This window comes from Osmerus mordax, chromosome 1 (genome assembly GCF_038355195.1).
Source record: "Osmerus mordax isolate fOsmMor3 chromosome 1, fOsmMor3.pri, whole genome shotgun sequence".
NCBI classification, from domain to species: domain Eukaryota; kingdom Metazoa; phylum Chordata; class Actinopteri; order Osmeriformes; family Osmeridae; genus Osmerus; species Osmerus mordax.
The window spans coordinates 18,305,909-18,330,170 of record NC_090050.1 but is presented as its reverse complement, the minus strand read 5'-3'; the positions used below and the strand labels follow the sequence as shown (position 1 = coordinate 18,330,170).

General features: G+C 50.7%; 1 protein-coding gene across 1 annotated transcript in view; it reads left to right on the top strand.

Moving 5' to 3' along the window:
• srgap2 (SLIT-ROBO Rho GTPase activating protein 2) overlaps positions 1-24,262 on the top strand; it is a 48,280-nt gene that overhangs the window by 784 nt on the left and 23,234 nt on the right. Inside the window, 1 exon segment of the mRNA XM_067251594.1 lies at positions 23,583-23,775. Within this exon segment, the coding sequence (XP_067107695.1) occupies positions 23,583-23,775 (193 nt within the window).

Here is a 24,262-nt window from a genome sequence, read left to right as displayed (position 1 = left end):
GCCTACACAAAAGAGCATAAGTTATTAATGCGTCTTTAAATATGCCATTGCATGAAATATCTTGATGGGTTTTGTTTCTGTGAGGACCCTGAGGGCTTGGGTTCGACATGCATGTGAAACAACGCAGGGCGTTTTCTCTGCCTCCTTCATGTCTGCCTGCGTGCTGGTGTGGAGCTATCAGGCTACTCCCCAGTATTGATGTGGGAGGGAGACCTAGCCTACATCGGGAATTCAAAAATCTTAAAGGAATAGCGAAAATGTTGAGTTAATCTTTAAATAATAAGCGTGCTTGCCTGCGAAGTGTCGCATGAACCGATCACCAAGGACACGACAGAGCGGGAGAGGGGGTTAGCTGATTCAAGGGGACAGAGGAATGGGGTGCATTCAGCTGTTAACTGTTTGCAGCCCGTGCGATATCGACGCTTGTGTTAGTACATTTTCACCTGGACCAAGTCGGCCACAGCCACGAAGAAAATCTTATCGGAGTAAGCTATTGTGGTAATGGTTAGAGCAGAAAACGTTGGCAAAAGAGCCATTGGAGACATGCGGGGAGAGGGAAGTGAAGGAGAGGACAGGATATTACCCTCCCGTGGAACAGCACGTTTCCACTTCTGCTGCAGCGGCAGATGAAGGGATAAGACCACCTCTCCCTCCTTCCCTTCCTCTCCCCCTCTTCTCTTTCTGCTGCGCGCCACTCCTTCTCTTCACTTTACCTCTCTTTTCCTCTTGCATTTAAGAGGCCCTCTGACTGGAGGTGAGAGGAAGGGACCTAGAGTGTAGATAGACGTGGAGAAGTGGTCAGTGTTTAACAACTTAAAGAGTTTCTGTCTTGGTTTCATTGTAGAGACTGTCCGCTGTGTTTACCAGTGTTTGTCCATCGACCTCATGCATCGATTTCCCTGTCAAAGAAGCTTCACTGGTTCCTGGTGCGCTACGCTCTCTCTTGCTCTCTCTTTCTTTCTCTCTCAAAAGTAAATGTAGTTCACGCAAAAATAAAAGTATGCACCTGAGGTCCCATACAGTAATGTGTGTGAATGGGAGAGCAAGAGAGCATATGCGTGTCTACCTGCATACAGGTGTCTCCACATGCTGCCTTTCGTCAGTAGGGCCTGACATTCCCAGCAGACTGTAGGTGTCTGGGGAGAAACACCCTGTCATTAAACTACACGCACACAGTCTCTCTCTCTCTCTGTCTCTCTCTGTCTCTCTCTCTGTCTCTCTCTCTCTCTCTCTCTCTCAGGTCTCTGTTTGTGTATCCCTAAAGGCAATCTCAACTGTGAGTCACAATGTTTTTTCGGAGCCATCTCTCTAAATATCCCATACAGAGTTGAATCTTGACACAGACAGCTTTGTGTATTTGAAGGAAGGACTAGACAGGATCTTTAGGGTTTAAACCAAGTCGATTGCTGATGACTGTAAGTGACACTGTGAACCAGACAGTACAGCTGGACAATTGGAGCTGTTCTCCTAGCATGTTCCATGCTGTTCTCCAGTCTGTTCTATACGTCAGCAGAGAAAGAGGGTGAGAAGAAGAACAGGATAACCCTCCTATCTCTGCCTCCCAACAGAGCAGGGATTACACACTCATCTGCACACTGCTGGAGAAGCATATGGCCTCTCCAAGGATACCACTCTAAATCTATGCCCCCCTCCTTATTCAGTTGCACGCACACACACTCGCACCCAGTCCTGCTGCATTGCCCCCGGATAGAAATGTTATTGAGGGAACTGTGATGGGTGGATGTCTATTTGTACGCCCCTCGTCTGGGACTGTTAGGTCTGCAGTAGGGGAGAGATAGAGAGACAGCGCACATGCGGGATATGGTCCGAGCTGGAATCAAACCCGGGCCCCTGCGCTAAGTCCTATAGCCTACGTGGAACATTTACATTACATTTAGTCATTTAGCAGACGCTCTTATCCAGAGCGACTTACAGTAAGTACTGGGACATTCCCCCCGAGGCAAGTAGGGTGAAGTGCCTTGCCCAAGGACACAACGTCAGTTGGCATGACCGGGAATCAAACTGGCAAACAAGCTTCACCTGGCGAGTGAAATCCTGGTTGGCTGGCATATGGAACGTGACTACTGTTGAGAGAAAAGACGAAGAGAGAGAGAGAGAGAGAGTGTGTGAGAGAGAGAGAGAGACAGAGAGTGAGATACCGAGATATAGAAAGACTCACACACACTTAAGGGGAGCTGAAATGTTAGTGGTTAACGGTCGAACTTGTCAGGTGGTATTCAGAAGTACCTCCCCTCCCTGGGTTTGTGACGAGCAGCCTTATAGACATGCACACTGACACATGCACTCACTGACACCAACCATGTACACACACACACAAACAGGCAACAGCCATCGAAAGACACGCGCAGACATCGGCCATATCGACACGCGCAGGCAGGCAGGCTTGAAGCATGGGTGCAGTTGGAGATCCCTGGCATGTTGTTTCCCTCTGACATCATTTCCCCTTGTGGCATCAGTCTACCAGAGAAAAAGAGCAGCAATTCATTTGAGTCCTGATAGAATGTATCGATCTGGGTGTTGAGTGCCTTTTTCTGAGCCGGAGAGAGAGAGAGGGAGAGAGAGGGAGAGAGAGGGAGAGAGAGGGAGAGGGAGGGAGAGGGAGGGAGAGGGAGGAAGGGAGGGAGAGAGAGGGAGAGAGAGAGAGAGGGAGAGAGAGGGAGAGAGAGGGAGAGAGAGGGAGGGAGAGGGAGGGAGAGAGAGGGAGGTTTGGGTCTTAGACATCCAATGACTGACTGGAGAGTTCATATCTGTCACAGACTTTCTGTCTCTTTTCTGTCTGTCTCACCTGAGTCCCACCTCGATGGAGACATTTATACCAACATAAACTGGGTCAACACAGTGTACAACCTCCTCCAGTCCCCATAGATGAGTTAGATCTGAGGTGATCTGGATCCATTCTAAACACCCACTAGTACATTAACAAGAAGTTACAATCTGTGGTTCCCTGAGGAATGAAGGATGCCTATGGCTATCTTTTTGTGTGTGTGTGTGTGTGTTGGGGGGTGGAAGTGGATTAATCAGCAAGAGCTCATAAAAAGCTATAGCTCTGTGCTATATGGTTACTCACACTTCCACATATCCAAGAAGAACCCTAGTTTAGTTTCCTGTGTGTGGGTGTGTGTGTGTGTGTGTGTGGGGGGGGGGGGGGGTAGGGAGGGGGGAGCAGGGCTCATTGATGTATATTTCATCAGAGAGCGGGGCGAGAGGGGTGGTTGGGGGGACGTCTACTGAATGGCCTAGCAAGGCTGTGGGTTTGCGTGCTGTTTATCATTTATTAACAGCTCTTATGTGGGTCACTAAGCCAGAGACAGAGAACACACACAGAGGGAGAGAGAGGGAGGGAGACAGAGAGAGGGAGGGAGAGAGAGAGAGGGAGACAGAGAGAGAGAGAGGGAGGGAGAGAGAGACACAGAGAGAGAACCAGACAGATTAGTTTTATACCCGTCCACCTTTTGATTGAACAGTAACATAAAATTTGAGGCCTCCTCAAAACTCAGATGAGTGTGTGTTTGTAATGTTGGGCTTCCTAGGCTGTGGGAAGAGATCATTAAGTTCCACTAATATCCTGTTGTCCATCTTTAATAGGATCTCTAACAGCCCACACTCAATTACTGCTGCACACTGTGTGTGTGTGTGTGTGTGAGTGTGAGAGCGATCTAACGACCCATAGTCAATTAGAGAATTAGAGTTGGACTCAACTATTGATCAGACTTGCACAGTCCACAGTCCAATCCAAAACGTGGGAGTTGGACTGTTTACGTACACTTGGTCTGTGGTAGACAGTGTTCATGGCTTACTGAGAATGTGTGTGTGTACTCAATGGTAAATGCTGACGGCGCTTGAAATAATCTCTCAGGAAGGATGTTTGTCTAAAGCAGAGGATCAGGAGTCAGGATAGAGCGCACACTGTGTGTGTGTGTTGGCTTCCTGTTGAAGGCTAAAAGACCAAAGGCACATACACACCCTCTGCACATGGTGAACCAAAAAATTGGGCATACGAATATCCTGTTGCATCCTCCTACAGCAGACTGGGCAGTGTGACAGGAGAAAGAGGCATGTGTGAATGTGTGTGTTTGAAATAGTTTGGATGTGTGTTTTCAGGTGTGTGCGCATATTTTCCCTTTGTGGGCTGATCCTTAAGGGGTTAACTCTGCAGATAAAGGAGCCTGTTATCACTGACAGATGGCCAGGCTAGGTGAGTGAGTGAGTGAGTGAGGGGGGGGGGGGGTGATTTCCCTCTGTTGCAGTGGAACAGTGTGTTCCTGGGGTCCCTCCATCAGAGAGCTATGTGAGTGTGTGTGTACTGTGTGTGTACTAGGTGCCCATGCTGTGTCAGCACTATGCACAATTCACAGCCCAAATGAAAACGGTCCCATTGACTTCCTGTTCCCTTCAATCTATCTGCTTCCACTCAATATTCAATACAGCGATTTATTACACTACTCCACCTGAGAGAAACACACACTGGTAAATGTATAAATAACGTTAGGCAAATATGCTGCATTGGCTTCCTTCACTAAAGGAACACACAAACACATATCGAGCTCTTCACACAGACCTCAGTAGTCGTAGCTACAGGTATGCAGTTGACCCACTAGAGGATGTGTGAAGTGCTTGGTGCTGAGAGGACTTATGAATGGTAGGATACCCACAGGTTTGGGAGCATCAGGAAATTTAGAAGAACCGGTACCAATCACATGGAGCTCACACACACTTTGGTCTGCAGAGACAGACAGACAGACAGACAGACAGACAGACAGACAGAGAGGCCAAGTGGGAGGGGTCAAAGTTCAGGTTGAGGACTACCGTTCAATTGTTCCAGATGCTCGGATTGGGCCAAAGATGTTCCGTCTTTCCTGGTTGGCTATCGGCAACCCACTGGCCACCGCCCCCAATCACTCATCACTAAAGCATGTTGGGCTTCCATTCTGTCACGTGACCCTGCTTTAATGTGTGTCTGTGTGCGTGCACGAGTGTGTGAGAGACACAGATAAAGGGCGTCAGTTTCCATCTGAGACAAAGGTCAAGGGTTAACTCCAATGTGCTCCTAAATGGACGTCCACACATCTCTGTGTACAGAACCTATAGGAGCTTACAGGAGCTTTTGTTGACTGCAGGACTTTGATGTCTGCTGTGTTTCACTTTGAATATTCTGTCCAGAACCCCCAACACCAGGAGGGAGGGCTAGGAGGAGAGATGCATAGCGGGAGAGAGGGCTAGGAGAAGAGAGAGAGAGAGAGAGAGAGAGAGAGAGAGAGAGGGCTAAAAGAAAGAGAGAGAGAGGGCTAGGAGAAGAGAGAGGGCTAGGAGAAGAGAGAGGGCTAGGAGAAGAGACAGAGGGCTAGGAGAAGAGAGAGAGGGCTAGGAGAAGAGAGAGAGGGCTAGGAGAAGAGAGGGCTAGGAGAAGAGAGAGAGGGCTAGGAGAAGAGAGAGAGGGCTAGGAGAAGAGAGAGAGGGCTAGGAGAAGAGAGAGAGGGCTAGGAGAAGAGAGAGAGAGAGAGAGAGAGAGGGCTAGGAGAAGAGAGAGAGAGAGAGAGAGAGAGAGAGAGGGCTAGGAGAAGAGAGAGAGGGCTAGGAGAAGAGAGGAGGGCTAGGAGAAGAGAGGGCTAGGAGAAGAGAGGGCTAGGAGAAGAGAGGGCTAGGAGAAGAGAGGGCTAGGAGAAGAGAGAGATGGCTAGGAGAAGAGAGAGAGGGCTAGGAGAAGAGAGAGAGGGCTAGGAGAAGAGAGAGAGAGAGAGGGCTAGGAGAAGAGAGAGAGAGAGAGAGAGGGCTAGGAGAAGAGAGAGAGAGAGGGCTAGGAGAAGAGAGAGAGAGGGCTAGGAGAAGAGAGAGAGAGAGGGCTAGGAGAAGAGAGAGAGAGAGAGGGCTAGGAGAAGAGAGAGAGAGAGAGGGCTAGGAGAAGAGAGAGAGAGAGAGAGAGGGCTAGGAGAAGAGAGAGGGCTAGGAGAAGAGAGAGAGGGCTAGGAGAAGAGAGAGAGAGGGCTGGGGGAGAGATGGAGATAGGACTATGTGGAGATATGGGAAATGGGAGAGGGCTAGGAGTAGAGAGAGAGAGAGGGAGAGGTCTGGTGTTGTGAATTTTGAGGTACTTGATGATCTTCATCAGGGGTGCATTACACATTTCTGCTCTTGTCTTTCTGGTGTTTGGGATAACCTAACCCAACCTTGATAACTCATCTAACCCAACCCTGATAACCTAACCCTTACAAAGGAGACACACACATATACTGTACATGTAAACACACTTGTACATACTCACACACACACACACACACAGCAACAGCGGAGCAACCTGTGAGAGTGTGTAAGAATGTGAAATGCGAGCCTGCTCTCGCCCACCTCCCCCTTTCTCTCCTCCTTCCCCCATGGCTTGCAATTTCTTTCTTTCCTTTTATTTCTCTCCATTTCTTCCTCTCAGGCTATATGTGATGAACAATGAGAGCATTGTCGTGAATACTGGGCCTTAAGGTTCTTTACCTCCTAACACTCTCATGAAGTGTCAGTTGTGATGAAATCTGACACATTAGCATTAGACCACCCCCCCCCCCCGACTGTTTGGCTAATTAATCACTGCCTTATGATTTTGACGTGTGACCACACACTAGCATATGTGTGCGTGTGTATGTGTTTGTAGCTGTTCAGTGTGTGTTTGTAGGACTCAGATTCCCAGGTCAGCTGAGAGAGAGAGAGAGAGAGAGAGAGAGAGAGAGAGAGAGAGAGAGAGAGAGAGAGAGAGAAGAAAGGACGAGAGAGGGGGAGGATGTTGGTGTGAACAGAGAGCTCTATAATAAGCCCAGGTCCAAGCCCACAGCTCACTCATATCCTTTATCAAACAATCAATAGGCAGAGAATAGCAGGACCAGCTGCAGATAAACAGACCTGAGAGATGGAGCCACGGAGACAATGGAAACACAGAGATTGGATAACCGACTCAGGGGAGAACAGAGGAAACAGGTTGTGAGTTAGCTGTGGCAACAACTCTGGTTTATCATTCATCTGAGAGGAGAGGAGAGGAAAGGAGAGGAAAGGAGAGGAAAGGAGAGGAAAGGAGAGGAAAGGAGAGGAGAGAAACTGAGCTTTCTGGAGGCAAGAGAGCCTGGGTAAGAAGGAGATGAAGAGAGAGGAGGAATAGCATGGGAGGGTTGGTATCCAGAGAACCAGAGGGGGAGGGGTGTGGAGAGGAAGGGATGAAAAGGCGAGAAGGGAATGTGGAGAGAAGGAAAGGAATGAAGGATGGCTGAGTTTCAGCTGTTAGTATGAATATGGAGTAATGTTTCTGCACTTCTATCCCTCCCTCCTCCCCCTCCTTCTTCCATCTCTCTTCTCCCCCTCTCCTTTCTCCCCCTCCATCAGTTGCTTCTCTGCAGGCAGGCTGACTGGTTGCCAGGGTTACTGAATTGCCCCCATTTTTCTGGGTTTGTGAGGAACAGAAGGAAACAGAAAAAGAAGAATGTAGATTTGTCTCTCCTGTAAGGGCTGTGTAATCAGGTTACTGCACACATACACATTGCGCTCATATCTCATTCTCTTTAGAACCATGGGAAGGCTTTAGCGCCTGCATGCTTTTTTCTCTTGCTGTGCCACCTCCCCCCCTTCCATCCATCCATCCCTCCTCCCTTCCTCACACCTTCTCCTCTCACCTCATCCTCGGTGTAGCCTTTCTCAACAGGCCTGCGGTACTGGCCAGCACTTTGACTCTCCTCATCTCCCTCAGGCTCTGTGTGTGTAAGTGCACGCGCGCACGCGTGTGTGTGTGTGTGTGTGAAAAGGAGAGGGTAAGAGAGATCTTTAACTATAACCATATAGAATTTGAATGGGCCATGGCTGACCATGCAATGGTCTGTGCTCGACTAGCCTGTCCTCTGAGATATCCTGCTGAGGCAATCCCACTCAGTGGCACTGTGATGAAGACTCTCTTCCTTTGTGTGTGTGTGTGTGTGTGTGTGTGTGTGTGTGTGTGTGTGTGTGTGTGTGTGTGTGTGTGTGTGTGTGCGCGCGCACTGGGCACGTATGGGTGCATGTGGAAGTGTGTGAGGGTGTTGTCAGAGACAGCAGCCTGAATGCATTGGCACCGTTCTATGGTTCACACCACTGCTAATGCTGTTTTAATGAAGCCATTCATCACCCCTTTTCCCCAGAATCTGCCTCATTCTCTCTCACACACACACACACACACCCCTGCACCGAGCTGCAGTATCTGTTGGCCGTGAGTGTGTGTGAGGACACAGTGTTCTTTCCTGGTGCTTGCTGCAGCGCAGAGGAAGAGTCTCCTGTTAGCTCTCCTCCTCATCAAAGCTACTGCAGAGCAGACCTCCCTTTTACCACCAGGTTTGGTCGTCCAGTGTGTGTTTTTGATTTATTTGTGTGTGTGTGTGTGTGTGTGTGTGTGTGTGTGTGTGTGTGTGTGTGTGTGTGGGGGGGGGGGCTCAAAGAGAGTCTTCAAAGTGCTGAGTCTCTGCTTTACTTTGAACATGGGATAATGCTGTTCTCTCTCCCCAGACATCACACACACACACTCTCGCACACTCTCACAGGACTAGAATGAGGAATGAACACACGCACACACAAAATACTAGTGTGTGTGGTTGAGTGTGTTTGCTTGAAGCCAGTCCCCAGAGAGAGGCCAAGGGAGGTGCCCCCTCAGTGGGGGAGAGTTACCCCCCACCCCACCCCCCATTATCGGACCTCCGGTACCCCTTCACTCAAACCAGATGTACCCTCTCCAAACTCTCTCTCTCTCTCTCTCTCTCTCTCTCTCTCTCTCTCTCTCTCTCTTCTCTCTTCTCTCTTCTCTCTTCTCTCTTCTCTCTTTCTTTTCTCTTCTCTCTTCTCTTCTCTTCTCTCTCTCTTCTCTCTTCTCTTCTCTCTCTCTTCTCTCTCTCTCCCCTATCAGGAAACTCAAAACTCCATCAAGATCACAGGATGTGGGTTCAGAGCCCTCGGAGGGCTGTCCAGCTTGGTGTGTTACCTGTGTGAGCGATGGAGATCCTGTCTTCCTGGCGGGATGTTTATGTGTGTGTGCGTGGTCGGGGATAGGGGAGCGATGGTCGGGGCATGAATAAAGAGAGGTGACCCGGGACGACTCATCACAGAGGGACAGGAAATACTTCCTTAGTTCTATTGACCACTGAATGCACTGTTTGTGTGTGTGGGGGGGGGGGGGGGGGGGCTCATGGAATTGGAGGAGACACACGAACACACTGTGTTGACTAGTGTGTGTCTGTGCGTCAACATGTTCCTGCTCGTTCCACGCCCGCCTGCACGCATCCACTAGAATGTAGCTAAACGCTCACTAACCGCCTTTGTGATGCAAGCAGCACCTCTAGTTTGATATATATCTCTGTCTTATTGTTTCTTACATGAATGTTACATGAATTTCCCGGAGCTGTTTCCTCTTCAGAACACATGTTGTCACTATGCTCATCCTGCTGTAGGAGCTGAATGACAGCACACTGTCACCTCCAGCACACTGTCACCTCCAGCACACTGTCACCCCCAGCACACTGTCACCCCCAGCACACTGTCACCCCCAGCACACTGTCACCTCCAGCACACTGTCACCTCCAGCACACTGTCACCCCCAGCACACTGTCACCCCCAGCACACTGTGACCCCCAGCACACTGTCACCCCCAGCACACTGTCACCCCCAGCACACTGTCACCCCCAGCACACTGTCACCCGCAGCACACTGTCACCTCCAGCACACTGTCACCTCCAGCACACTGTCACCTCCAGCACACTGTCACCCCCAGCACACTGTCACCCCCAGCACACTGTCACCCCCCAGCACACTGTCACCCCCAGCACACTGTCACCCCCAGCACACTGTCACCCGCAGCACACTGTCACCTCCAGCACACTGTCACCCGCAGCACACTGTCACCCCCAGCACACTGTCACCCCCAGCACACTGTCACCCGCAGCACACTGTCACCCCCAGCAAACTGTCACCCGCAGCACACTGTCACCCGCAGCACACTGTCACCCCCAGCACACTGTCACCCCCAGCACACTGTCACCCCCAGCACACTGTCACCCCCAGCACACTGTCACCCGCAGCACACTGTCACCTCCAGCACACTGTCACCTCCAGCACACTGTCACCTCCAGCACACTGTCACCCCCAGCACACTGTCACCCCCAGCACACTGTCACCTCCAGCACACTGTCACCCCCAGCACACTGTCACCCCCAGCACACTGTCACCCCCAGCACACTGTCACCCGCAGCACACTGTCACCCGCAGCACACTGTCACCCGCAGCACACTGTCACCCGCAGCACACTGTCACCCGCAGCACACTGTCACCCGCAGCACACTGTCACCCCCAGCAAACTGTCACCCGCAGCACACTGTCACCTCCAGCACACTGTCACCCCCAGCACACTGTCACCCCCAGCACACTGTCACCCCCAGCACACTGTCACCCGCAGCACACTGTCACCCCCCAGCAAACTGTCACCCCCAGCACACTGTCACCCCCAGCACACTGTCACCCCCAGCACACTGTCACCTCCAGCACACTGTCACCCCCAGCACACTGTCACCCCCAGCACACTGTCACCTCCAGCACACTGTCACCTCCAGCACACTGTCACCCCCAGCACACTGTCACCCCCAGCACACTGTCACCCCCAGCACACTGTCACCCCCAGCACACTCTAACCTACAGCCCTGCACCCATCCACACCTGGGGCCGTTATGGGGGGGTTTCCAAGTGAAACCTGCCCCCCTCCCTCCCCCAGTTCCGCCCAGAGGGAAATGTGGGGACCATGTGGTGAGGTGAAGTGCACTGTGGGATAGCCTTCTCCTGTTACCTCCTCCTCCTGTCCCTCCTCTTTTTCTCTCCTCTTTCTCTCTCTTTTTCTCTCCACATTCCGACTCGGTCCATGTGATCTAAACACAGTGTGTAAATGGGAATGTTCCTCCCCCATGCACACACACACACACACACATTCCTGGTGTGCAGCCACCCCATAAGACTGTGTGTGTGTGTGTGTGTGTGTGTTTGTCTTCTGCAGGCATACATTCTGTGTATTGTGATCTTGTTGTTCCTGACACTCAGGCAGATGGTAAGTGTTAGGGTCATGTGGGCAGTGTGTCTGGTGCAGATCCTTAAATGCTGGCTTTTTCATTCTGTTACTTCACTGCTGCAAGAAAACTACAGCCATACTATTAGAAAAACTTCTCTAACCCTCTCTTCCTCTCTGTCTCTCTCTCCCCCCCTCTCTCTCGGCTACTGCATTCCACTGAAAGCTGTACTGTACACACACACACACACACACACACTCACACATTCCGTCACATAGTGTGGTAGCCCTAAACTCCCATGTTCATTCATCATGTAATTGCTCCTCGTTTGACACAAACATGTTCTCCAGTGTCCCCACTCCATCCATCCTCCCCTTTCTCTCTCAGGACAGTGCTGCGTGTGTGCGTGTGTGCGTGTGTGTGGAGGTTTCTGGTGGACACACACAGTCATACATTCTCTCTGTGTGTAGAGGTTACAGTGGGAGGTAGGCTAAGTGATTCTGTGTGAGTGGGGCCCTTGTCATGTGACCCTAGTGGTATTCCCACTCTGGAATGGGAGAGAGAGAGAGAGAGGGAGAGTCCCAGTGTGGAGGATTCCCACTAGTGCCTATGAGGATGAAAGCAGACCTTTATCCTCTAATCACATGGCACCATGCTGAGCATCTTTCTGTTTAGGTCACTCGCTCACTAACTCACACTCACTCACTCACTCACACACTAACCTCGGCTGGGTTCCAGTGTATGTTAGCTGCATGTGTGTGACCAGTGCCTTGACCCACCGTGGGGCCACAAGCATGGTGTTCTATATTGTTTTATGTAACAATTAAACTATCAAGTGATGAAACTATGGTAAAATAAGTGTGTTTGTATGGGTCTGCACATGACAGAGGTCTAGTGTGTGTCAGCTCTGAGTTCACACCGTGACAACGACATGGTAAAGTTCTCAGTAAAGTTTTCATTTAGTTGTATTGCTTTGATAGCATGAGAGATGGACAATGAGAGACAGTTGGAGAGATGGGTTGACCGAGATGGAAAGAGAGGGAGAGAGAGAGAGAGGGAGAGGATTGAGATGGGCGGCAGCCGGGCCGTGATCAAACAGGCTTCCTCTGCAGATAACAGAGGGAGGGAGAGCAGCTCTTTGTAGTCTCACAGATAAACAGAATTCTTAAAGATGGCCTGAACAGAACAACAAACATGAGCCACCTCACAGCAACTCCCGTTTAGTTTGGTGCTCCCTCTCTCATGTTCAGTCCTTCACTCTGTTTCTCTCCCGTTCTCTCTCTCTCGGCCTCTCTCAGTCCTTCTCTCGGCCCTCCCTTCTGTGATGGCTCCAGTCCATCATGTGTGACCCACATGTTCCCCCCAGGTCCTGTGTGACCCCTGACCCCTACCATCCCCAAGAGGCCGCTGGACTCTGCAAGGCTGCAGAGACGAATCGGCTGTGTGTGTGTGTGTGTGTACATGTCACGTGTGTGTATGTGAGAGAGAGAGAGGGAGATGGACAGATTTTTCTCTGTGTGAAAGTGCTTTCTCTCCACTCACCCTTCAGCACACTGGCAGCATCAATAATTCAACAACACATCACAGAACACAATACCGCCCAGCACCTCTCTTCTGCTCTCTCTCTCTCTTTCACTCTGTCTCTATCTGTCTCTCTCTCTCTCTCCACACAGACAAACACATTCTGTCAATCTTTAGCTCATGCCCTTGCTTGTTTGGTGTTTGGGGAGGTTTTTTCTCAATTTGTCAAACTATCATTCAATGATCTGCTCTCTCCTCTGTTCTCCAGCTGTTAGAATGGTAGAGATCCTGTTCCACTCCTCCCCAGGGTTCCTGCTTCTCTCTCTTCCTCCAGAGCCGTCTGGGATCATGCCTTTCCTTCCTGGGGACTCTCCTTTCTCCTATCTCCCTCCCCGCTTGCCCCTGCCCCATGTCCCAATCTTATTTACCCAGCTTGGAGGACTACAGAGAGGGCCGGAGAAGCAGACTGGAGGCCTTGGAGGGGTGCAGAGAGGAAAGGGTGTGGCCACCCCCACACTGTATCACAGATCCATTGTCTTTTACTGACTCCTGACAGAGAGCAGCTAACCCTGTCTCTCTCTCTCTCTCCCACACACACACACACCGACACCGCATTTTGTGTGGAATCTGTGGAGTCACCGACCTCCTGCCTCAGCCTGGCCTGAGAAAGCTATCCCCATGGTAACAGGGTCGAGCAATCACAATGACAAATGGCATTTCATGCATCATGTGTCCATAACTCACAAGACGACAGCCCTTGGGGGGCTACAGGTCACAGGGTCACACCAGAGACTGACAATCACAGAGTTCCTTGTACTATTAGCACTCCCTGTGGTGTGTAAATGAGGGGCTGGCCTAACCTCTCTTGGCCTAGCCTCTGTTGGCATAGCCACTGTTGGCCTAGCCTCTGTTGGCCTAGCCACTGTTGGCCTAGCCACTGTTGGCCTAGCCACTGTTGGCCTAGCCACTGTTGGCCTAGCTGTGGGTGAGAAAGGTAGACTGAGATCCTGTTAAGGCTTGGTTATGATCTGTGTCATAGTGACCTTTCAACTGCATCTCCTGCCTTACTCCTTTGTGGACAATGTGAGGTGTTTTGCCTCAGCTATGTGTGTGTGTGTGCGTGCATGTGTGCGCGCTTGTGAAACCATAACAATGTGTTAGTATGCTCCACAAAGACTCTGTTCTTCCCACTGTGAGACAGAGGGACTGTGTTAGGGTGTTCCCAGGCTCCCACACAGTGTCTGCCCATCAGAGACTGACACCATGCTGGAGCTGGCCATCCTGGGGGGGGTCTCTGGCCTCTCACTGATGTCGTCCTGATTTTCCCGTGTCCATCACTAGATCCACTAGGTCCAATGGGTCTGTTAAGTTTCTTGTGCTCACGTCCTGCTGGTGGGTAGGAACTCACATTCCCAGTGACCACTCTTATTATGGTTCTAGGACTACATGTACCCATGATCAAGTCTTGGAGGGGTGTTAGGCTTTGCTAGAGGGCTTTTAGTTTACACACTCATGTGAGCGCACACACACACACACACACACACACACACACATGCACACTGAAACATCCACACGTTCGGTATGTGTGACTGGGGCCCAGAGCTTAGAATGACCCTGATTCAACCTTCTCCAGACAGATTAATTCATCCCAAAATAACCCAACTGCTCAATTAGTGTGCACCAAAAAACATGCACTCAGAAAATCTAGTGCAACACACACACTCAAAAAGCCGACTGTCAAAATGCACCACTGAGGTAACACTGGTGTAAATGTATGAATGTGTGGACCTATCCATCACCCCTGGCTCTAGGAAAATGTATCTAAAACAGAAACGCAGGTCTGTCATGCAAAGAGGTCTTTGTTCTGCTCCTCCTGCCCCGCTGTATACATGATGACACCTGGTCACTGCAATACCCCAGATCACTCCTGAATCCCCCTGATCACTCCAGAATCCCCCTGATCACTCCAGAATCCCCATGATCACTCCAGAATCCCCATGATCACTCCTGAATCCCCCTGATCACTCCAGAATCCCCATGATCACTCCAGAATCCCCCTGATCACTCCAGAATCCCCATGATCACTCCAGAATCCCCCTGATCACTCCAGAATCCCTCTGATCACTCCAGAATCCCCCTGATTACTCCAGAATCCCCCTGATCACTCCAGAATCCCCCTGATCACTCCAGAATCCCCCTGATCACTCCAGAATCCCTCTGATCACTCCAGAATCCCTCTGATCACTCCAGAATCCCCCTGATCACTCCAGAATCCCCCTGATCACTCCAGAATCCCCCTGATCACTCCAGAATCCCCCTGATCACTCCAGAATCCCCCTGATCACTCCTGAATCCCCCTGATCACTCCAGAATCCCCCTGATCACTCCAGAATCCCCCTGATCACTCCAGAATCCCCCTGATCACTCCAGAATCCCCCTGATCACTCCAGAATCCCCCTGATCACTCCTGAATCCCCCTGATCACTCCTGAATCCCCCTGATCACTCCTGAACAGGTTCCTTGCTGCTGCATGCTGTCCTCATGGCCCTCCCTCTCTGCTCCTTATCTCTGCACCACCCTCAACATTGTGTGTGTTTGTGTGTGTGGACATGCCTGTCTGGATAGTGGTCTGTGTGTGTGCCGCACAGTCCTTGCTCCATTTGTCCCCTGACAACTCGTAGCTGGCTGATAGATATTGATTTAGGAGTGGTGGGGTTTGTGGAGGAGGGGCGGCATCTTCACCCCTCACATTTAGCTCTCCTACTTGTGGCCGGTGTGTCCGTGGGGATAGTTGCCGTGGGAGCCTGTCTCTGGGTTTAAATGGACCTCGTATTTCATTGGACACCCTGTCGTTACCGGCAACCCCTCTCTCTCGCTTGCACCTCTGCTGGAGTCATAACACAGCAAGGCCACCTCCCAACACACACACACACACACACACACTGGCAGGCGTGTAAATGAGTTATAGCTCTGGAGCAGTGGGATGCAGAAGGAGAGTAGAGGTGAGGGGAACGAGGGGAGGCGAAGGGGAGGAGGGTTTGTGATTAAGAGATTGCAGTGGGTGCAGAGGCTAATTCTGATTCAGCTGTTTCTGCCTCCAGCGACTGGGGTGAGAGCGCAGTATAACATTCTGACATTCACAGCTCTGTCCTACAAACAACTTCATAGCTTTAATCTTGTATATTCCCTTCCTCCTCAGCTCACAAATCACCCTCTCTCTTTCTGTCTCTCTCTCCATCTCTTTCTGTCACCCCCCCCCTTCCTTTTTAATCTCATATAACAGGATTCTGAGTTGCTTGTGTGTGCGTGGGGTTGGCCAAGGAACAAGATGATGCGTGTTTCACAATGACAACATTGGCCAACTGGCTGACTGATTTAATCACATACAGGAAGTGAATTAAAGCATAGCTTACCCTCAGAAAATATGGAATCTATGCAAAGGACAGGCATTATTCACTCCTGTAAAAGCGCCAAGGCACACACACACACACACACACACACCCTCACACCGTCTCCAATATATCTTGTCTGGCATCACTAGAACTGCAGTATCTCACTGTGTTAGCTATCTACCCTATCATCTCCTCTGTCTGTCAGCCTCTCCGCCTCTCCGCCTCTCCTCCTCTCCTCCTCCGCCTCTCCTCCTCTCCTCCTCTCCGCCTCTCCGCCTCTCCGCCTCTCCTCCTCTCCGCCTCTCCGCCTCTCCGCCTCTCCGCCTCTCCTCCTCTCCTCCTCTCCGCCTCTCCGCCTCTCTGCCTCTCTGCCTCTCTGCCTCTCTGCCTCTCTGCCTCTCCGCCTCTCCTCCTCTCAGCCTCTCCTCCTCTCAGCCTCTCCGTCTCTCTCTGTCATCGCTCTCTCTTGGCTTGGTTCCTTGTGTCTGTGTGACATGTAGGTGAACATGGAGATAGTGTCTAAACCATCTGCTGCTGTCTGCCTTAACTCTCTGACCGTGTCCTCTCCCCCACCGCTCTCCTTGGTGTGGTCCTCTCTCTCTCTCTTTTCCTCCGTTTTCTCCCAGGAAGATAAGGATTGGCAGCCATCAGCAGATATGGTCTTTACTCTCACAGCCGCTTTCTCTCTGGTTCTCCCTCTCTTTCTCCTTTCGCCCTCCCTCCCTCCTCCTTTCCACAGCTTTTGTTGATGTGCCACTGATGTCCTTTGGAATGTACTGATAAAGAACATTCTCTGCTGCAGCACACACACAGAACATCACACATGCATTCACATGTTCACCCAATGTCTCTGCTCCCAGGGGCGGGCGTGCGTGCATGCGTGTATATACACACATATACACACATATACATGCATATTGAGGCTATATATTTAACAAAGCGAGACAGCTCATCTTGATGAACTGTTAAATGTGAGTGAAGCCATTACACTGTCTGTGTCTGCCGGCCTGTGTCTGTCTGTCTGCCGGCCTGTGTCTGTCTGTCTGCCGGCCTGTGTCTGTCTGTCTGCCGGCCTGTGTCTGTCTGTCTATCTGCCGGCCTGTCTGGACTGAGAGGATCATTAAACCTTGGGTTCACACTTCCATGCACACACAAACATTCAATCACACACACACACAAACTCCAGCAGACAGACTCAGCAGGCTCCTTCCTATACTAGTGTTAAGGATTAGTCAAATCCCTGACTGGTTGCTAAGCTGATTAGTGGGGTGTTATGCATTGGCCATTTGGGCATGCGCGCACACAAACCTGCACCCACACAGTGGACTGCATCCAGACTGGGGCACAGATGGCAGCCTCGACCCATGTTGTGAGACTTCCTGAAAGGAACAGGAAATGGAGGTGACACCATGTGGAAGTTAGCCCTCAGATGACCTCACACAGACCCTTCCCGACCATCCCAGCAGCAGGGATGGAGGCCAGGAGGAACTGGTCAGAAGCCGGGCATGTGTCGTCGTCGTCCCCCCCCCCCCCCCCCCCCCCCCCCCCAGCTGAGCCAGCTCCTCCCTGACTGACATCCACACATCCTGTATCAGCACATACAAACTCATATGGAAGCTTAGCAATGAGGAAATACACTCACACCCGTGTGTGTGTGAGAGAGATTCTGTGGGTGGGGGATGGGGTGGGGTTAGTGAAGGGGGTTAATGCAGTACAGTCTAATTGATTTGATTTCCAGGCAGCACAAAATGGGTAAAGATCTCGTTAACTTTTGATCCTAGCCTTTTTCATGATGCACACACACAAAGCCCCTCCCCCAACGACCAAGACCCTCCCCCCGGCAACGCACCACGAGCACGGCCACATGGGGCTGAGACGGGCAGACTGGGGTTGACCTGTGGTTTGCCGACCAGTACAGGTGTGTCAGCAGGGACTGGTCATGCGTGACCGACAGACCATCCAAGGCAGGAGGAGGAGATCATGTGGGCGTATGCTCAAACCAAGCACTGGTCTCTATGCTTTGCTGTGGTGTGTTTACACAGTGGCCACTGCCTCTGTACCCCTGACCTTTGGCCTGCAGGGCTAGCCAATAGTGTGTGAGGGAAGGAGGGGAGGGGAACCACAGAGGAAGGTCATGTTACAGGGGCCTGTGGGGCCAGGTTTAGATGACAGGCTGACAGTCTGCTCTTGCTGGCTGGCCACAAGCTCTCTTCAACTCTCTCTTACTGCCTGTTGTTAGCCCAGGGAGAGAGTGCAGGTTAGATCTAGGATGTGGTAAGGATTTATTCAGGATTCAGAAACTTGTTCTCTCTCCTCCACCACTGGGAAAGGAGTGAAGGAGGGAAGGGGTTAATCGACGCCTCAATAACAGACATGCTGTGTTCCTTGCAAGAATGAACCCCTAAAAATGACCCTCCCCCTCTCTCTCTCTTTACCTCTCTCTCTCTTTACCTCTCTCTCTCTTTACCTCTCTCTCTCTTCACCTCTCTCTCTCTCCCTCTTTCTCTCTCCCTCTTTCTCTCTTCCTCTCTCTGTGTGTTGTCTCTCTTCCTCTCTCTGTGTGTTGTCTCTCTTCCTCTCTCTGTGTGTTGTCTCTCTTCCTCTCTCTGTGTGTTGTCTCTCTTCCTCTCTCTGTGTGTTGTCTCTCTTCCTCTCTCTGTGTGTTGTCTCTCTTCCTCTCTCTGTGTGTTGTCTCTCTCTGTATTTGCGACCCTCCCCAGCACACAGTGGTGGGATCCCAGCCTTTGTGTGTGTTGGCCTGATCAGCACTGGTCAGCACTGTCCCCTGAGCGAGACAAAAGGATCGAGATGATGAGCAGACACTGCTGGCTCAGCCCCCCCTCTCCCCCCTTACACACACACACACACACTAACTCTCTCACAGTGAGGGCTTTGGTGTGTGTCTATTTCTAATCCAGCTCTCATCTCACCCAGGCAGATTGGTGGTTACCAAGGTAACAGTCTTGATTTTGGAGAGTGATGCTTGATCATTTGTCATTCAGATCATCTCCACTAATGACTTCCGCAGCATCATTTGCTAACTCCTGTCACTTCCCTGGCATGTTTGTTTGTTGTGTGTATGTAGCTGCCCTGGAATGGCTGTTACCCTCCTGTTTATTCCTTATCTTTACACTCTTACTGCAAAGATAATACTGATGGATTCTGTATGTGTGTAAGAGACAAAGATACTCTGACAAACATATATATGCATACATGCACGCACACACATACATGCCCACACACGCACACACACACACACACACACACACACACACACACACACACACACACACACACACACACACACACACACACACACACAGTGCTTCATGAGTCCAGCCTGATGTGCTGTATGGGGTGCAGGTCCAGAGTGTGGTTTGGCTGGAGGTTGGTTTTCCACCTCTGTAAATCACTAAGCTTGTTAACTTTCCTCGTCAGACCTCAATTCCTTTCCTAAAGCCATCCTTCTCTGGGATGTGGAGGAAAAGACTACATTAGAAATGGGGAGAAAGTGTCTGTGTGTGTGTGTTTGTATTACGAAAAGCTTTGCTCAAGCCCAATATGAGGAAATGGCACTGACTGGAGTCTTTCTAAGGCTCTCCCAACTATTACACTACTGAAACTCTATCTCTTCCTCCTCCCCTCCTCACACTTCTGCCTTTCTCTGAGCCTCTCTCTCTCTCTCTCTCTCTCTCTCTCTCTCTCTCTCTCTCTCTCTCTCTCTCTCTCCCCCTCCCTCTCTCTCTCTCTCTCTCTCTCTCTCTCTCTCTCTCTCTCTCTCTGTACAGTGTGTGTTCCTCTGCAGTACTATTAGACAGGCATGTCTGGAACTAATAGATTCCACCCTGCTGAAGAATCTTATTAGGAAACACAACCTGAGACCTGAGGCTTCAAACTAGCCCTGCTCTGGCCCGCAAAACCCCGTTCATTTGACACCAACTTCTATTCCCTACATCCTATGGTTCTCTTTCTCTGTTCTTCTCTTTGTTTCTTTTGAAATGTCTCTGCTTGTCATTCAGTAATGGACATTACTGTTGATGTTCCCTGACCTGATTCTACTCTAAGAAACTAACTGGACAGACTTTACTACCCTGGCCCCCCTACACACTCCAGCTTCCTGTAGTTGTTTTGGTATGCCACCCCCCCCCCCCCTCCCCACCCAGGTCCTGGTCACTTCCTGTCTCTCTGTCTTCTCTTCCTATGTGTGGGGATGAATGGAGATATTATTTTGAGAGTGACGTAGGGGTGCCCGAGATCTCCCCCCCCCTGCCCTTTACTGTTCTCTCTCCCTCTTTCTCTCACTCCCTCTTTCTCTCTCTCCCTCTTTCTCTCTCTCCCTCTTTCTCTCTCTCCCTCTTTCTCTCACTCCCTCTTTCTCTCACTCCCTATTTCATTCTTCTGAGGACAATAGTATGAGCTCAGTGGTACAACACATCCCCAGGCGAGCCCCTCCTCTCTGCAGTATCACCCCCAGCAGCATCACAGCCTGTGCCTCACAGCACAGCCAACACACACTCTCTCCCAAATGCAGGCACACACAAATACACACATTTTTTGACACCTTGTTTGCACAAGGTCACTATGGAACTACTATTTACTAGACCTGATCTACTTGAACGCTCCGTCTGAGCTGTTACGTGTGTGTGTGTATGTGCGTGTGTGTGTGTGTGTGCGCGCGCTTTCTGAATTTCATGTTGTGCCCAAGGATCTCTTCCTGGCATAATGTTGACCCACCCTCAATACTGGCACAGTGACTCACATCAAAATAAGTGTGTGCCCACATGTGTGCTCTATTTTTCTGTCTGTCTGTCTGCTGTCTGTCTGTCTGTGCTGTCTGTCTGTCTGTCTGCTGTCTCAGCTGTGGCTGGTCCATGTGGGATTTATTTGTCATTAAGTTCATTCAAGTCTTGTCACTTAAATTTTCTGGGATTGTCTCATGTGTGTGTGTGCTCCAACCCATCTTTCCCAGTGCTGGCCCTTAGCCCACTAGCTCCCCACCATCCCATAATGAAAGAGGACAGATCTGGGGTTGGGCTTCCAGCATCCGACTGGGTCGCTGTCGTGGAAGCACTGAGGGTGACAGCTTGGCCGGGCAGGGGTTTGTGTGTGTGTGTGTGTGTGTGTGTGTGTGTGTGTGTGTGTGTGTGTGTGTGTGTGTCTGTGTCTGTCTTCTGCCTTAGGTGTTTTCAGGTGTATTTTTTACCCCATGACCCATGACCACTGGGCTGGACTGTAGAGCAGGTTGATGTGGGTCAACTGCACTGTTCTACCAGATGGAGGGCCTTCTCTATAGCCCCCCCCCCCTCCCATTTTGATGACATCAATAATAGATGTGGCTGTAGGAGGAGGGAAGGGGGTGCTGGGAAACAGCCGTTTGTCTGTCTCTGATTCTGCTGTGTGTGTGTCTGCTGTGCTGATTAGTGTGTGTGTGTGTGTCTGCTGTGCTGATGAGTGTGTGTGTGTGTGTGTCTGCTGTGCTGATGAGTGTATGTGTGTGTGTGTGTCTGCTGTGCTGATGAGTGTGTGTGTGTGTCTGCTGTGTTGATGAGTGTGTGTGTGTGTGTGTGGACATAAAGATAGAGGCTGTGTGTGGTCAGGAGGAGAGTTTGGAAGGCCGAAGGGGCCAGAGAGTATTTTTACTGTCTTGCTCTTGTCTGGAAACTGTGAGTGAGCCTGCCCAGCTAGCTGTGGACACCACCCTCTCTGGGCCCGCTAATATTATCACTTGTTCCATCCGTGTGTGTGCGAGAAGGCTGTATCAGACTAGAGAACACCCCTAGTGATGGTGGAGGACTGGGGGTTTGGTTTGTTGGGCGGAGGCTGTCATTACCCCTCTGCATCAGGGCAGGGCCCCCCCATTACACATTTTACCCCCGTTTCCCCAGCATTTAAAATCCCCCCTCCCCTCTTTCTCCTCTCTCTCTGTCTGTCTCTCTGTCTTTCTCTTTGTCTCTCTCTCTGTCTCTGACTCACTCACTCACACCTCTCCTCTTTCTCCTTCACACTCTACTGCTTATTGGGGGCTCATGACAGTCCCTCCCTCCCTCCCTCTTAGTTCTCTATTCTATTCTAAGGTTTCAGGGTAAAACAGAAATAAGTTGTGCATGTCACAACAACTTTATTGCAATAAAAACTGGTTTGTGTTGAATCAAATGTGTACGTGTTTGGGACAGTGTGTGTGTGTGTGTGTGTGTGGTGTCTTGGTAATTGCAGGCCTGAGTGTCTGGAGTGTGTTGAAAGGCATGACTCTGACTCATTTCTCATCCTTTGAGGTGACAGTGAGCGGGCTGCAAATTATACACACACACACACACACACAATCTCTCACGGCATAAGACGACAGGAACACATGTTGCTAAAGCCTACAGTCTAAAGTCATTAAGACCCACGTACACACACACACGCACAAACACACTTCCTGCAGTCATGATGTCAATGATGTCATTCTGTGAGTGAAGCTATCCTGTTCTAGCCTTTAATCATGCCAAGGTGACTGGAAGACTGGCACTGTTATGGCCAGCAGTGAGGTACTTCACCTGTTTTTGTTTAGGTGTGTGCTGTCTGTGTGTCGGTGTGTGTGTGTGTGTGTGTGTGAGTGTGACTGTGAGAGGCTGGGTGAGAGAGGGAGAGAACGCGGGGTGTGTTGCAAGCAGAAAGATAGTTGGAAATCCCACTTCTCATTGTGGCCTGGTGAAACTGCCCCATCAGCTTGACGGCACAAAGGCAGAGTCCACACACATACACACACACTCACACACACAGAGACGGACGCACACAGCGCTGGATTGGACACGAAATGGAGGCTAAGGCTATCCGCTTTGTGTATAGCAGGACATGTAAAGGTAGGAGGGTGGGCACTTACAGGGTAGTGAGGTAATGTACTCATGGTGAGGATGTTTGCTTTGTGTGTTGGGCTTCAGGGGCGTTCTCCCAGAGGCTGCATGTGTATTCCTCCTGGCAGTGCAGCTATGACAGCGTAGCATTAGTCTGTCAGCTGTCAACACTGATCAGCTTATCATTTTCCCTCTGACTGACTGTGCGTGTGTGTCCATAGCTGTGTGGTGTATGGAGAAGTATTCTCCTGAGGTAAAAAAACAGTGATTCAATATGGCTACTGACTGTCTGCCGTGATTGAAGTCAATTAATTTGAGGCCAAGCTTGAGTGCTCTGAGGGGGAGGGGGAGGAGAGTGAGAGGACGAAAATGAAAAGTGATAACTCAGGATAAACTACTGTCTCTGGAGATGTGGGGGTACGATGCTGAGCTGAGGAGAATGAACACACACACAGTTCCAGGTCTCCCAGCTGATCCATGATCTGCTTTATCTTCGGAGGTAGGACACAGACACATCTTTGTTTATTCCCCATCGTATCTTGTAAGATTCGTATCTGAAATCTCGTAAGATTTCAGATAAGAGAGCCGTTTTCCTCTTATGTCCTGTGCCCTCCCCGGGCAACATGGAAGTAGTTTAGACCGTTTCGTCTTGAGACTGGTTAGTTTGTGTGTGTCTGACGACAGGCAATGCAACCTTACAAGCTCTCTGTACAGCACACTGCATTTGTCCAAAACGGGCCTTTACACTAGAGACTCAACCTCTTCCCCCCCCCCCCCCACAGAGATCCGCGCCCAGCTGGTGGAGCAGCTCCGCTGTCTGGACCAGCAGTGTGAGCTGAGGGTGCAGGTGCTGCAGGACCTGCAGGACTTCTTCCGGAAGAAGGCCGAGATCGAGATGGACTACAGCCGCAACCTGGAGAAGCTGGCCGAGCGCTTCCTCACCAAGACCCGCAGCACCAAGGACCACCAGCTCAAGTACGGGGATCGCACGCACACACGCCTTAGCAACAAGCCAGCAAGACTCTCACACACGTGTTAGCAACAAGCCAGCAAGACTCACACACGCCTTAGCAACAAGCCAGCAAGACTCTCACACACGCCTTAGCAACAAGCCAGCAGGACTCTCACACACGTGTTAGCAACAAGCCAGCAAGACTCTCACACACGTGTTAGCAACAAGCCAGCAATACTCCCACACACACCTTAGCAACAAGCCAGCAAGACTCTCACACACATGTTAGCAACATACCAGCACACACACATACACATGTTAGCAATAAACCACCAGCACACACACATACACATGTTAGCAATAAACCACCAGCACACACACACACGTTAACAACAAGCTAGCAAGACTCACACAGACACGTTAGCGAGTAAAACACACACACGCGGTAAGGAAATAAGACAACAGCGCACACACAAGCGGAATCAAGATGTTGTGTCACTCACACAGTCA